A 16,245-nucleotide genomic window follows, 5' to 3' on the forward strand; every position below is an offset into this window, starting at 1 on the left:
CAAAAAAGTCCACTTTGATGGAAATGGTTCCAAACAAGTATAGGAGTGGTCCAATAAAATTTCATAACCATGCCATTTATTAATTCAATAAGCAAAAAGTAATAGTAGTTCGTAATCTCACTGTTAAATCCCCAGCTGAGTTACCCACCTCCAATATCAGAGTGGTTGAATTGGATTCCGAGTTCTACTGACAACCCTATCTTTCTACTAGTGAACAGCCCAGCAAGTGTTGAGGGGGCTATGGGAGGGGGCCAACAGGCAACAACTCAAATAATTGGGTTCCTTCGAGCCACGTGCGAGACCTGACTTGAGTTCTAGCTTCTGGCTTAGTTTAGTCCGACCTCGCCTTTGTAGACATTCAAAAAGTGAAGGAACAAAATAGGGCTTTTTTTTTTTCTCTCTTTCTCTCCCTGTCTTTACCTCTAATTAAATAAATAAATAAAATATAATTCACAAAAAGTAGGTGGATAACAAAAAAGCAAGAGAAGGCTAAAATTGTTTGCATAAACACAGTTTTTTAATCAATGAAAGGAGATGGATGGCAGGCTTTTGGCATTCTCATTTTTAAATGCATTACACAGGCTTCACTAACAATGATTATTTCTCTTTTAACACACACAAGTCATTAAAATAGAAAGATTAAACAAGAGAATTCAGGAGACATTTATTTTTTTCTGCCACCAGCAAGCTCGAAATAATGATACTTAGTATCTTTCTTAAACGAATTCCAACAGAAGCATCAATAGCTAGTGTTCTATCTCAAAAGGAAATCCCACACCTGCTTGGTCTTTCCATATTCTATATGATGATGTGACCACTGGAGGCTACTGATCAATATGAATACTTCTCTCCCAAAATGACATAGTCATCTTCAAGTTTCTGACCTATTCTGTAGGATCAGGATGAGTCTAAATGTCTTGGTTTTCATAAAGGAAATTTGTTGGAGACCTCCAAGATCTGTTGCCTCTTCAAAATGATCCATTTGCATCACTTTCTGATGTCGACAGGCATTTAAAGCTGTTCAGGGTTATACTACAGTTGAATACTGCCTTTATGTGAATCTAAACAGCCCACACATTCAGGACTGCCTTCGTCACAGAAAAGGATGAAATCTTTATAAAACCAAGCTTTCAGACCTGGCATGATGGCTCAGTGACTAAATCCTCGCCTTGCATGTGCCCGGATCCCATATGGGTGCACCAGTTCATGTCCCAACTGTTCCACTTCCCATGTAGCTTCCTTCCTGTGGCCTGCAAAAGCAGTTGATGAAAGCCCAGAGCCTTTGGATGCTGCACCAATGTGGAAGACCTGGAAAAAGCTCCTGGCTTGTGACTTTGGATTGGCTCAGCTCTGACCATTGCAGCCACTTAGGCAGTGAACAAATGAACATAAAATATTTCTGTCTCTCCTTCTGTCTGCAAATCTACCCTTCCAATTAAATTAAATAAATCTTTTTTTATAACAAAAACAAGCTTCCTTTCATTCATATGCTCTGAGATTTCTGTTTGTTCGAAGAAGCAAACAAGCCTCTAGTCCTCTGTTAAAACTCACTATTTCCAGGACAATGGACATGTGAAATCAGAAAGGATTTGCCTTCCCCTTGCATGTTCTCAGGCCACCTTGCACAAGAGCAATGAAATTATCAGTGAGGGCGTAACTTGTTCCAACTGAAGTGAGTGAGTCATTATTGACTTCGGTCTTGTATTCATCAGTACTTATCCCATCATCAATTTCTTATCTCTGGGTTCCCCCTAGCTTCCCATACTCCCTGCTTAGGAACAATCAAACTTTATGTTTGCATTTTGTTTTATAATCAGCCAAGCAGTGATGATATTCAGAGGAGATTGTTTTGCCACTGAAGGCAAAAGAGCAATATGGATTTAGAGTTCTTTAAGGAACCAAAGCAAGATGACTCAAATAGCATGGTCATGGTCCTGGAGGTGGATAGAAAGATGACAAGGACAGGCAAAAGATGCAGGAACTTCCTGCACCACCTAGAGTGCAGGAAACAGAAGAAAGAAAACATGTGTTCACTAAGTTCATGGAAGACACAGTTACGAAACCTATACACAGGTTTCAAAATCATTGCGCCAAACTAAACTTCTTTAATTCTATTTTCTCCAAATTTTCTAAAGTATTCTGAAAAACAAAGATGAAAATATTACCCAAACTGCCGTCAGAGACCCTTATCTCCCTGAAATCATAGCTACGGGTGGAAGCAGAGGGAGGATGCCAGCGGCAGACACTGATGGTCTGAACGAGTCTCAAGAATTCCCACCTGCTCAGTCTTCCATGCTGCTGATATAGAATCCCTGCCTTGGCCAAGTACTTACATGGCAATGCTAACTTTTCTCACTACCTCTATATATCCCAGGACTCAAAACATAAAGCAAACAGAGCACTACATTTGAAAGCTGTTATTACCTTAATAACCAGGCTGTGGCAGGAGCTACATAACATCAGCATGTGCCAGGCTGAGGTCAACCAACCAAGTGTGTGTCTGAAGCCAAATGTCCTTAATGCACCTTCCAACCCTGTGACCCTATGATTTATGTGCTACAATTTAAAAATGAAGAAGATTCAGAGGGGAGGGGAAAGAGGTAAGATAGGGTTCAGGTGACCAAATGTGAAGCAACAGCAAAGGTCACTGGAGAACCAAGTTCAAAAACACTGCCAGGAGTCTTAACCTAAACAAATATTAAGGCCTGAATAGACACAGCCATAAAGTAAACTAACATTCTTATTGCTATTGAATCCAGGAGAAAAATCAATAGAATTCTAATACTTCAAACAGTTTTGCCTTAACAGTCCCATTAAAATCCTCTACATTTCTTTACTTAAACCTTATGCATTCCTTAGGGAAAACGCTGACTCAGAGAAGTATATAGATTCTTGCTCATTTTTCACTGAGCATTAAGTTTTCTCGGCACACAGAAATAAAGGAGACAGCCATGTGGTTGTGCTTCTAGAACACAGTTAAGGCAAGGACCTACAGAAGGTGCACAGAGAACAAACTCCTGCCTTTTCACACCAGACCTCATCACAACACACACACAATGCAATGTAATAGTCAACAAAAAACACGTGGTTAGATAATTAGCAATTTTAAGACACTTGAGGAAAAAAATGAGTTAGAAAGACAAAATGTTTAGTCCCATTACCACTTTCATCATATTGTCTTCATTGGTGAAAGGACTTCAATGCAATGCTGAGACGGACAGCACCTGCCACCTACCTGCTTCTCTGTGAGAATGACTCTTCCTAGTAGCTGGTCTTCCAGACCTTTCATGGTGACAGTGAAGTCAATGATGGAGGTGCGTGCACTGATTTCAGGGGTGTAGGCTGGATTGGGCAGCTTGGTGGTAATGTAGAGTCTGAAGCCTTCCAGAACATCTACTTCCTTGTCACCAACCTTCACCTGGAAAACAGAAAGTCAGAAATAATATTTTTTGTACAAGATTAATTTGTGTTTTAAATAATTATGTAACCAAAGGTAATTCATAATGCTGCTAAAAGAAATAGTCATTAGATATTTGTTGAGCCTTAAGTCACTAAGATGGATGGATGGATGGAAGGAAGGAAGGAAGGAAGGAAGGAAGGAAGATATCCAGTATTTATCTTGCAATAAGCATGTAATTTGATACCAAAATCCCTTTTGACCACCCTGAAGAACAGAAATGTCTTTGTTCAAAAGTTGTCTTAGATTTCAAAACTAATGATTCCACCCACGTGTGACCAGAAGACTGAAAATACGTACCACTCACATAATGATATATTCTGGGAGGGTCAGAGCAGGTTGCTAGGTAGTTTCCCAAAACACAGAGGGGCATCTGACTTAGGGCTTTCTGGTGGTTAGGATAGGGCTGGAAGAATGGTTCGTTCACATAGGCAGACACGGGGTTGAATAGTTTGGATTTGTAACCAGTGCCAAAGGAGGGGGCAGACACATTTTCTTATCTCCTTGCCCAGATATGAGATAGGCTGTCCATTCATTGTAAGCGTGAAGCAGATAATTTAAAAAGTATTGTTCCACAGCATTTTAATATCAAATGCAGAAGTGTAAATGAGGAAAACAAATACCTCTTATCCCTGAGTTCAACTTAACTTACGACCTATTGAGAGAATTACATCACATACGTACCTTAAAGGTAGACCCGGTTTTAATGAAGTTTCTTTCCAACACATTATCCAGGGATGGATCTAGCTCCTCCCCAATATCTTCAATCAGCAAGGGCCTGCCCAGGGAGAGGCTGTCTTCCAGGTGGTTTCGGAAGTATTTGTGGTTGAGGGCTGTGATCTGTGAACAGAGCACTGTTGTCAGACAGTCCCACTGTGCAATGCGCAGGATAACAGAGGTAACACATCCTGAAGCACGGTGGGGCAGGAAGCAAATGCACCAGATCTCGTCTGATCTCGGAGGCTAAGCAGGGTCAGGCCTGGTTAGTACCAGGATGGGAGATGTTTGCTTTGCTTCAGTTTCTATTATTATTTTTTTTTTTAGGACACCATCACTGTCTTTTACTGGAAAGCAGTACAGGCTCCATCTTGATAACACTTGCTTTTCCCTCACTCTTGTTAAATATGGCACCCTTCGTGACTACAATTCTGTGCTTCTGTGTTTATCCAAGCCAGCCTTAAATCCCACTACAACAGAAACTGAGACTATTGAAACACGATACCAATAGACAACAGCACAGATGTAAATAAGGAAATTCTAGAGAACATTTTAATGTTATGACTTAAGCCTATATGCACTACTATTTCACCTGGGATTATCAAAAATCACTAAAGTTTTGAAATATTTCCTTATCTTGTGTTTTTGTTCACCTGGGGCAATAAAACTTAAATGGAAACAGAATAAACCCACACACAAAGTACCTGGAGTTCATTTCGACTTTCTTTGTTTTTAATCCAGATCTTGCCTTGAGTCTGTGGATCAATTAGCAAAGGATAGCGTGATGCCTTTGTGACAATGATTCCATTCTGGATGGACAAGTCATCATTTGGCAGACCTTGGAGATTCCATTCACTAATAGTAGGAGCATCAATCAACATCTCATTAAGGTTGAGATCATTTCCAAATGGGATTTTCCGGGCTTTCATTTCCTTTTTCCAATCATTCAACAACAAATCACGAAACTCTTGGTTAAATGGACCAGAATAAGATAGAAAAGCTGTAGCCAACAACACATCCCCTAAAACAGAAAGCAAATACCATCAAAACTGTTGATTATCCTCATGATTCCATACACTAAAATGAAAAAAAATAGACACCCATTGTTTTAAACTAAATCCTACAAACTGAATTACGATCACATGTTGTTCTGTGCTAGAAAATAAACAGTAATTTGGTTCAAGGATAAACAAAGTCCAAGGGGTCTACCAAGCTACAATTGTTACTAGTAAAGCACTGGGTTAGCTGGGCTTGCTTTGAAAGGGAGAGGATTATGTTTAAGACATACAGAACCTCAGCAGACAGAGCCATCATTCCAAGTGCCCTGGATCAATATTCCCACACATTCACAGGAGAATTCATGAGTGACCTAATGATAAGAGGTTAAAAAATCCTTCACACACAAATCAGGATACCATCAATGCCAGATCAATATCCATCTGTTTGAAATGACTGAGAGCACACATACACAAGAATTTGAAATCAGAGTTGTGTTTTATTCTGATTAAAGCTTCAATGTGCTAACTATTGCAGCCAGCACATAATCTCATTAATAAGAAAATTGACATACCTACAAGTCTCTTAGTTTGAGCAGCAAACTCTTTACTTTGCTCCGTCCATCTCTCTTTTTCTCCAGCCAGGCCGCTGATCAGTGTGGAAGCTGTCTCCATCTTACGTCTGCACCGCTCCGCATCTTCAAGCAAGGTCTGTTAAGGGCCATAATCAGAAGAAATTTTTATTGAGATAAATATGGCCCCTGATTTAAAAAATCCCTTTAAGACATTATATGTTGATCTTCCTGATACAGGAGAGTCATTTTGTTCTCAAAAGAAAGAGTGTAAGAATTTATGTCCACGTGTCTGTCAGCCCAATCCTGTCTCATGTCTCCTACATTGCAACTGCGAGCGACATCTCCAAGTGGCAATTTGAGCCAAGGGTCAGACTTTTCAAATGTTAATAACAGAGACAGATTAGAAGTGTTCGCATTTGCAGCTCCCTTATACACACACACACACACAATGCATGCCAATATTATACAACACAAAAATGCTGGCTTCATATGAGCTCAGCTCCAACCATTGAAGCCGTTTAGGGAGTGAACCACTGGATGGAGGATCTCTCTTTGCCCTCCTCCTCTATGCAAAGCTGTCTTTCAAATAAAAATACATGTTTGCTTTTTTTAGAGATTTATTTATTTTTATTGAAAACTTGGCTATATAAAGAGAGGAGGAGATAGAGGAAGATCTTCCATCTGATGATTCACAACCCAAGTGGCCACAACGGCCAGAGCTGCACTGATCCAAAGCCAGGAGCCAGGAACCTCCTCCAGGTCTCCCACATGGGTGTAGGATCCAAAGGCTTTGAGCCATCTTTGACTGTTTTCTCAGGTCACAAGCAGGGAGCTGGATGGGAAACAGGGCAGTCAGGATTAGAACAGGCTCCCATATGGGATCCTGGTGCATTCAAGGTGAGGACTTCAGCAGTTAGGCCACCACGCTGGACCCAATAAATGCATTCTTTAAAAACAGCTGGAAAATAAGAAATACATAAACCTGAGCAAGGTTACAAGGCATGCATGTGCTGAGAAGGTTACAGAGTCCCTTCCACTGGGAACTGGCCTTAAGGTCTGTCACACTTGCATAGCATAACGTCCTTCAGGAAACAGGAGAAACCACAATCTACCAGCTCTAGGACCATGAGCCTCTCTGTGTCTCAGGTTTTTTTTTTTAAATGAAGGTAAAAATATCTACCCCACCTACTTTCCAAGAATGTTTCAAAGATTACCTGAGCCAAAGTGACACTGTGGCACAGCACGTTAAGCTCTCACCTGTGATACCCACTTTGCAAACTAGGGTACAGGTTCAAGTCCTGATTACTCTACTTTCAATCCCGAGTCCCAGAATGCATCCTTGGAAGCAGCGGGTCTTGGCTCCTACTTGGGTCCCTGTTACCCAAAGATAGTTCTAGGCTGCTGGCCATTGCCTAGCCCAGCCTTGGCTTTTGTAGGCATGTAAAAAGAGAGTAGACATACAAAAGCATCCTCCCTTCCCCCAGCTCTTTCTCTCTTGCTATGCCTACAAAAGTAGATAAAAATAAATTAACATGCAAGCAAGAAGACAAGCTGGGAGCACATGATTTGAAAACAAAAACAAGAAAATGCTATCCAAGATGCTATTGCCAGTCACATTGGCATGAATAAAGAAACCAAGAGCCACTAGGTTCCAGAACAGACTGTACTCCTGGCTGCCTGTTCTGACATCTTACCAAGAGTCCTCAGTGTGTGTCAGAAACAATCTCTCGGCTTTTGTGACAGGTTATGTGCTGTCTATAAGTTGTGAATTCCGTGAATCTCCAACAGACCAAAGTCTTCAAGAGAGAAAGTACAAGAAAGTTCAAGAAGAATGAGGGGTTACAAAAGCCACGACAAAGCACGCACCTGCTTCTCGGTCATGGCCTGTTCATATTCGGCCTGTACCACATCGAGCTCTGCCTGCTTGTCATCCAGTTCTGCCTGGGCCTTCTGTAAATCCTGCATGGCCAAGCCATGGCGATTCTCCTGCACCACCAGGTTGGCCTGCACAGGACATACACAGTGTAAAGGGACAGGCAGCAAGCCTGCAAAAATCCCATACCTCAGAGTCTGAGAACGCAGTAAGCCACACATTCAAAGCTTAATGTGAACGGAACATAAATGTTTACAAACAGAAAACTGTAATTCAACACATCTTATCTGTAAAGTGACAGGTCGTAAGTCTTTTAGGATTTTAGGCCATGAAGTAAAATCTGAATCATTGATTTAGGCATTTATTTAAATTCCACTTAACTATATAAAAACTCTTCTTATTTTCTAGGCTATACAAAAACAGTTCATAAATTAGATTTGTCCCAAGACTTGAGATGTCTCTCCTTAGATCAGAAAATTATAATACTAAATGTGCACAGGCAAATTACAGAAGCTTGCAATGCTAACGGTTGTACAAAAATAAAACTCTGAATTCAGTTACTGATTCATAACCGTTCAACTTCATCACATTTTACTACAGAATGACGTAACAGTGGTACATCATTAGCAGAAACTGTACTGTAAATTTCTATCCTCAGGCTAGCAATGTATGGCACAATCCTCTCCGGTGTTATTGGGCAAGAGTGACACAAGTGAGACACAGCTTCCTGTCAGCTCTGTGATCACAACGGTGAGCCACGAGGCTGAAGCACGGCATTCAGTGGGTGAGGGGAATTTAAATGCTACAGCAAACCTACAGTGACATGGAAAGATCCTAAGTTATTTAAGTTCAGAGGTTCCTCTACCTTCAATGGGGCTGCTCTGCATCACAGAGTCAAATCACTATAAATGCAATTGACATACTAGAGACTGTACTTAGAATTATTTGTCTAGGAATATTCATCCTTGCTGATGTGAACGAGACAGGATTACTCATTGAATATGAAGACCTTGGGGTACCAGTAATCTGGATGTTGTTTCCATAATTATTATGCATTTCTTGCTGGGAGAATTTTGTACCTTCAGCTGTGACTAATTAATCTGTATTAAGAGAGCTCCTAAAATATAATCAAAAGTTAGTATCAAACAAAAAAATAGCAAAACGATGGTATGTACAAAGTAGTTCGTGCTTACAGGAAATTAGACCCCATAGAAATCCTTGAAATCAAACTTCTTTTTTAAGTATATACGATGATAAAAAATTATATTAATAGAATGATCTATTAATAGATATGCTATTCTTCCTGAGGTTTGAGAAGATTACTTTTTAAAAAATTGTAATAGATTACTTTCCTATCTCAATACCTTAAGCTTCCACATCTTTGCAGCATATCTTTAAGGAAAAAGTCAAAGTTCTCTAATTGACTAAAACCAGTGGCAGGTAAATGTATGGCTTTAAAATTGCAGTTTCAAAGGAATCTAGCTCATAAACTTTTATTTTGGCACCATTTGAACTCAATGCCACTGCATGAAACAACTCAGCGGTCTCTGCAGAAACGTGAGAGCACCACAGTCCCAAATATTTTGAATACTTCATGTACTTTATTCAAATTAACAAATAAATAAGCATTCATTTGAATTAAGCTCTCAAATATTGCTGATGAAAATGCTTCCAATTCAGTTCTCAACATCGGGATTCTAGAATTCTGTGCAGGTTATTGAGATCCTCAGTTTTCCATTACTGCACAGAAAGACTACTTTCAAAGATTTGAATGTGAGAGAGGGAGAGCAAAGCAATGGAACACATTTCTAAAGTCCCACTCTACTATCTGGTACATAACAGGTATAAACAGATGACTGCTGCTAGATCTATGTCCAACATTTAAGAATCTACTTTTTTAAAAAAAATCTACTTTTCCTAATGACTTACTGGTTTTTAGAGTCTTCAGAGAGATCATACATCATGATGAGCTTGAGTCTAAACTGCTATTGTTGTAGCCAAGATTTATTTACACATCCTCATTATCAGAAATCAATTTGCCCATGTTTAGGGACTGCAAAATTAAACAGACGGGTCCATGTCTAGATTACTAATTGGCATCAAAGGGAATGTCCCTGGAATTTGGCCATGTCCTTGAAGTTTCCTCATTCAGAAAGCATGAACCTGCGAGGAAAGCCCCTCAAGCAACAAATGAAGCTAGAGGCCAGGTCTATATTTCTTAACTTTCAGGAGGACCACCCCATGAGAACTTGCAGTGCCTTAATCTTCTCTCTCTGCCTGGAACAGTGTAAGATTTAGGCAACTGCATGTATTTTTCTGACTGACATGCGGAGGGATTTGACAAGCTCAGCAGTCTTAGTTACTGGATGTTCACCAGAACACAGGAAGGCACCCCCAGGACAGACTTGCTCAGCTTTCACCCGTACACACGGGGTCCTGTGACAGGTGGAAGAAGTATTCACCTTCTGAGTGTGTTCTTTCACAATCTACGTGGTGACAGGAAGAGTCCTGGGACAGCCTGGAAACCGAACTATGGAAGGCATGAAACAAGAAAAAGCATCGCTCTTACGTAAGCCTTGCTCAGAATGTACACTTTTAAATATTTCATTTCACCACACTCAAAAGCCATACATCGTTAATTCGGCTGTAATTTTGTCTAACGTGCTAAGTATGTTTACTCATCAGAAATATGTACAAAACAATGCCCTGTAATTTTCTTTTGATATGGAATAATTCAACTAATACTAAAAGGTCCATCTCTGAAATGCTGAGTTTTCAAGAATCCCAGTATCCATATCACAGCATAATATTGATTAGCTACTTTAAAATTCTCTGAATTGAAGTAATTGCTGCTCAATTAAATTTTCCTAGAACCCCACAGACCATGAATATTGAATAAATAATACTGGCATAATAAAATTATAGTAAAATGCATCATATAAATCTATATCTTTCTGCTACTCTTGATTTTTTATCATGATTACTATGATTGTTGGGAAGTTTCCAAAGTGGATTTTAATAGATGGCTTAGGGATATTGACTTATAAAAAGGCAAGATAATCAAATCTTAAGATATGATATTGAGAAGTCAACATTTCATTTTCAAAAAATGCACTTGCCTCTCTATGGGATGAAGACCTGACAGATTTGGTGGTGAAGACTATATACAAATGAAGGTAGAACTTTCAATTACTCAAAAGGAAACCAAGTCTAACCTCAAAGTCATCTTGGATAATAAGAGATGACATTGAGTTTCTTTCCTGAGAGACAAGGCAAGATGAGAGAGGACTGAGGACCACACAGACAAGACCAGACAACCATTTCCTCCCTCCAGTAGCCACACCTCCCGCACAGGGCTCCCCGGCTGCCGATCCTGAACAGTGGTAAACAATTCTGTGCTGAGCTTTTCTATGTTTCTTTTTTCCAAGCTGATAATGTAGAGGAAAACTCTGCAGCAGCCCACTGTGGATTCTGTTTGCAGCCAGTCCATGCTTCAAGGCACATAGGATTCCGACCAGAGAAGCACATATGGAACCCCATCTTTCTGACATTTGATTGCTCAGTGGATCTGAATTCAGTTAAATCTGATGGTAAAGTCTCCTGTGCTACTGAGAAAAGTTGGAGCAGCTGAGAGCATCCTCTCCCAGGCACAGTCAGACAAGTGCCCCTGGAGACATACCTTCAGAGGCAGCACCTCTTTGTTTATAGAAAAAAATGAAGCCATGGCTTTGGTCCAGGAACAAAGACCAGCTACATTCCCACATACACGCTTAGCAGTTTCAATGTTGTAGTCTGCCATCTCAAAGTAAGGATTCAAAAATTCTATCACTTCTTCATTGATCGTGTCTTTTGGGAATTGCTATAAAAGAAAAGGAGCAAAATTCAGTAACTTGCTTTCATGAACTCAAATGCAAACTATACTTGTATTTTGTCAATATCTCGTAATGTAAGATGACAGTCCTAAAAGTGAAAATACCAGTGAGGAGTGACAGCAAAGAAAGCTGTTCTTTTTCTATAAACAACTTCAGACAAAAGATGCTGACCCTACATAAACATACAGAGATTCGGGTAAAGAATAATTTTTTTCTTTCTTTTCTTTATTAATTAATGACTCAAAGAAATAAATTGTTTAGGTGGTAGACATTACCACCTAAGAAAAAAAAACACAAATACCATATTACCAATCCATAGGATTAATAGTGAAACACACACATACACACAAAAGTATGTTTAACCTAATGAAAAACAAACTTAGAATTTAATAGCAACCAAACATAGAATACATTCAGACAGAGATTATATTAAACTCAATCGAAATGCAAAGATAAAATTTCTATATTGGGCCTTGTGGAAAAAGAATTGATTTTTAATCATCTGGAGCTATCAAGAATATAAAAGTATTAATTATATTCTGGATGAATATTATTTTAAAGTAGTGTCAAAAACAGATTCAAAATGCCTTCCTGTATCAGAAAAGAGGACTGGAAATGGAACAAAATTGAAACTTTGAAAAGCATTATCTTCTTGTCTGAAAGAATGTGATCAAATGCTGCCGAAGCAGAAGGGAACTGGGCACCAAGCGGACACATACACCACAGGGTAGAGCACACTTCCATTCAAACTTCACTGGAGGCACATTCGAAAAACTTCATTGCCAGGAGAAGATCTCAGAAAGACAGAAGAGAGGCCCAGGTGACAAGGGGACAAACAGAAATGTGTGCTCCAGAACAAACGGTTCTGCCAGCAGCTAAATAAGGTAGACCCCGATATCACCTGCCAGGACTCCACTGGAATCCAATTGCACTGTTGTGGAATATCAGGATGATCTGGGAGCAGCCTTGTGTCACCTGCTCGTTTCATCAATTACTCATCATTACAACTGCTCTAAGGTGCCTCATATGGCTCTAGTTGTGGCAGTCACTTGGGGTTTGTAGGACTAAAAATGAAATAAAGTTAGCACTAAGGCTATAGGTTAGACAAATAGGTGTGAATTACCTATTCCCAAGTAGCTGTCTCAAGATTTAGATATGAAAGCTAAAATAAAACTTCTTAAGGAAGTGAAAATTTGACCTATCTTAAAGGCCAATAAAGATATGTCCTAAACAAATCTAAAACAACAAGTAGATACTGACAAATAAGTATTGACCACTGGACTACACGATACCTAAGAACCTCTGAATATCAAAAGATACTATTGACAGAAACAACAGAAGATGTTCACAAACACAATAATTTATAAAACAGTCATGTTTCCTATATCAAGAAACCCTACAAAATAATAATAATAAAACAGGTAAGAGAGTGGAACAGGTGATAGGAAAAGAATTCCCAAAAGGATCATAAAATATGAAAGATATTCAAAATCATTTGTCATTAGGAACATGAAAACTAAACCAACAGTAATAAGACACTGCTATAAATCCATCAGAACAGCCAAAATTAGAAAATGATATACGATGTGAAGCAACTTATGTGGAGCAATTGATGATGGATATGAAAGTGATGTAACAGTTTTTTCAAAACCCATTGGTGTGACCTACTAATGTTGATTAAACATATGTAATCTAAGACCAAGATCAAAAAATCAGCAACAACTCAAAATCCAGAACAATGTACTGAACAAACAAATATAGGCATATCACAGTGTTTCAACCTTGGGCTCATTCATACAAGTTCATGAGAAATGGCTATCACACATTGAGGTATCCTGCAAACTGGCTGCTAAATATACCCATCATTAAAATTAAATCCATACAAACGTAGAACTAAATAATTTATATTTAAAACAAAGTAACATCATCCAAATCCATCACCTTCTATTTTAGCACACTTTACTACCATCTGTTTTTAAGGTCATTGCACCTGTTTTATCTGTATCCTGGAAATACTGTATAATGACGTGTTCCTTACCCCAGCTCTACCTTCAGCAGTATCATTTTCATAAGTTGAAACTGCTATTGCCAGCGTAGTTATGCCATGATAAACACTGTCAATATTAGGGATTTTCCCCCTTTTTTGCCCCACCGAGAACTTTTGCTAAATATTTGTTACACACACCACAGCATATTCATGTCCTGGAAGGCTACATAGCAACAAAAAAAGAGTGAAATCGTGTCCTTGGCAGCACTCTCAGAGACACGACTGAATGAAAGAGGTCAAAAGCAAAGGGTTCACACAAAATGGTTTCATGCACATAAATTCCAATACAGGTAAAAGTCATTATTTTTAGAATAAAAACTGGTATTTTGTGGGATGTCATTCACTGGTTTGGGAAATGAAAGTGATTACAGGCAGCCTGGAAACATACACACTAGCTTTCATTACTCATTAATGAGCACATACGAATGTCAACACTTACCAAGTGGTAAATCAACACTTCTGCATTTTACCACGTGTAAGTTCTACCTCGTATAGATTAATATTAAAAAATTACTGCCAAGGTTTTCAAAAGATACATATGCATATATTAATATTCATTATGAATACTACTGTATTACTGTTCTCTAAAAACATTTTATTGAAGTATGCAAATACATCAGGAAAAGCTCAAATGCCTACATTTGAAATAGAAGACTCCACTCTGAAAATAATAAAAAAAAAACTTAAATAATAATCCAAATAAATATGTAAAGCAAATTCTTTTCAGAAACGTGCTCTGCTGAGAGAGTCAGATGCCCCAGTATACTGTGTCCCTCTCAATCCATCGTTATTGAACTACCAACCTGTAAATTCTGTAAGAAGTTCCCTGCAGTCATCAGCTTTAGAGATTCCTGCCAGGAAGGAACAGGACAGCTTTTTTCCAGGTCAATTTTCACCGCGTTGACTTTCCTTTGGAACAGCAGCAGCACACAGTCCATGATTCGCATGATGAGGTGAGGGGGCCTGCCCAGCGTGCGCACAGTGGCAATGTCAGAAGGCTTGATGGTCTGGGGAGTGAGGAGGGAGAAAAAGGAGATGGTCACTCAACCTCAGATTCAAATAAAAGGTCAAATTTTTCATGTCTACATGCTGTTTTTTTTTTTTTCAGGAAATAACAGCAAGCATCTTTAAGTCAGACACAGTCCTGGGGGCTAGACACACCTCTAATCCCAAGGCATTATACACATCCAACAGAGCTCACATTTTTACAGTTCAAACTGACAGTGAAGGACAGAAATGTTGGTGACCAAGAAGGATGTGTGACTTTTCTAGAGCTGTGCAGGTTACTATCTGTCAGAAATAAAAGTAATCTGGGTGAAAGAAAATGATTAGCTTAAACAGATACCAGGGTTCGAACCGGGAACAAACACAGCATTGGCAGTGTGTGGGTTTTGTTTTTTTCCCTCATTAGCTATGTAGGTCAGGAACCTACCTCTTGAAGCAACTCAGACTTGTCACAGTGGACTGACACCAGAGGGTAGCCGCAGGGCTGACAGATTGAATAATTAGAGGTTTCTTAGCTGGGAAGTGACCTTTAAATAAAGGAGCTTGAGCAATATGAGTTTCACAAAGCTCTCAGAAAAATTCCATTCCATGCCCAGTACAGATTTTCTATGAAATAAATTATTTAATACTCACATAAGCCTATTTTGCTTAATAAAAACTGCTCTCTTAACTGCTTTATGGAAAAATTATACAAAAAGATATTAACTATAGTCCTATCCCCAAGACAAATAATGTCTACTTACTCTTGGAGGTCTGAAAAACCTGGTTTGCATTCACAGCCCCACTACCAAAAGATGGTACCTGACAACCTTTTGCTCAAAGCTAGCAATCTGTCCTGTGAGTACTAATAAAACTCCATCTCTTTCTCTCTCTCTTACTCTGTCTCTCTCTCTTTTTCACACACACACTTAGTCATCAGTAACCTATTTTCTTTTAAAATGATTTCTTCAATACACCAGCATTCAAAAAGCTGGACAGCTGGAAGTTGAGGTGAACTTGTGGTGAAGAACTAGAAAAGGCAGTAGATCTTTATTTAAAATTTGTGGCTGAAAGAGTAAGAAATAGTTTGGTAAGCAGTGGGGAGCATAGTGTTAACTGGAAATGATCCAAAATGATAAGAACTAGGCATGTTTACTTCATACTAGTTTTTCAAAATAGAATTTTCAGACAGAACTGGGCTCAGTATTTTAGGTGTCCATATAAAAAAAGATCAAAATTGGGCTCAGTATTTTCAGGTATCGAAATGAGAAGCTGGTTATACAATATATGGATTTTTTCCAAGTTATTTTAACTGATACATTAGAACTTAGCAGATCTTATTTGCAACAACACTGATGGAACTGGAGGCCTAGGCAGTACAAGGGAGAAGCCAGTCACACACCAGGCCAGTAGTCCATGTTCTCACTGCTGTGAATAATGTCAGGAAGTTCAAATCGCAAAGTTGAGAGTGGAATGGTGGTTACCAGGGGCTGGAAAAATAGGCAGAAAAGGGATGGGGAAATATTGACTAATGTCAACTATTAAATTATGGGTCAGACAAGAGTGAGAAGTTCTGAAATTTTATTGCATAGCAAGGTCACTATAGATGATAATGTACTTATATATTTTTTTAATTCAGAAGAAAAGATTTTGCATGTTTTCACTATACAGAAATCATAAATGTTTCAGGAGACAGAAAGGTTTGCCTGATTTACACATTACCAA

General features: G+C 39.0%; 1 protein-coding gene across 1 annotated transcript in view; it reads right to left on the minus strand.

Moving 5' to 3' along the window:
- DNAH5 (dynein axonemal heavy chain 5) overlaps nt 1-16,245 on the minus strand; it is a 177,645-nt gene that overhangs the window by 38,085 nt on the left and 123,315 nt on the right. The window contains exons 59-65 of the mRNA XM_040977647.1: nt 14,340-14,543; nt 11,297-11,476; nt 7,611-7,748; nt 5,745-5,880; nt 4,879-5,195; nt 4,142-4,297; nt 3,236-3,418 (exon numbers count right to left, since the gene is read on the minus strand). Coding sequence (XP_040833581.1) covers nt 3,236-3,418; nt 4,142-4,297; nt 4,879-5,195; nt 5,745-5,880; nt 7,611-7,748; nt 11,297-11,476; nt 14,340-14,543 — 1,314 coding nt within the window. The remainder of the gene's footprint in view (nt 1-3,235; nt 3,419-4,141; nt 4,298-4,878; nt 5,196-5,744; nt 5,881-7,610; nt 7,749-11,296; nt 11,477-14,339; nt 14,544-16,245) is intronic.

Source organism: Ochotona curzoniae, unplaced genomic scaffold, assembly GCF_017591425.1.
Source record: "Ochotona curzoniae isolate NIBS_2020 unplaced genomic scaffold, NIBS_Ocur_1.0 contig_2754, whole genome shotgun sequence".
NCBI lineage: Eukaryota > Metazoa > Chordata > Mammalia > Lagomorpha > Ochotonidae > Ochotona > Ochotona curzoniae.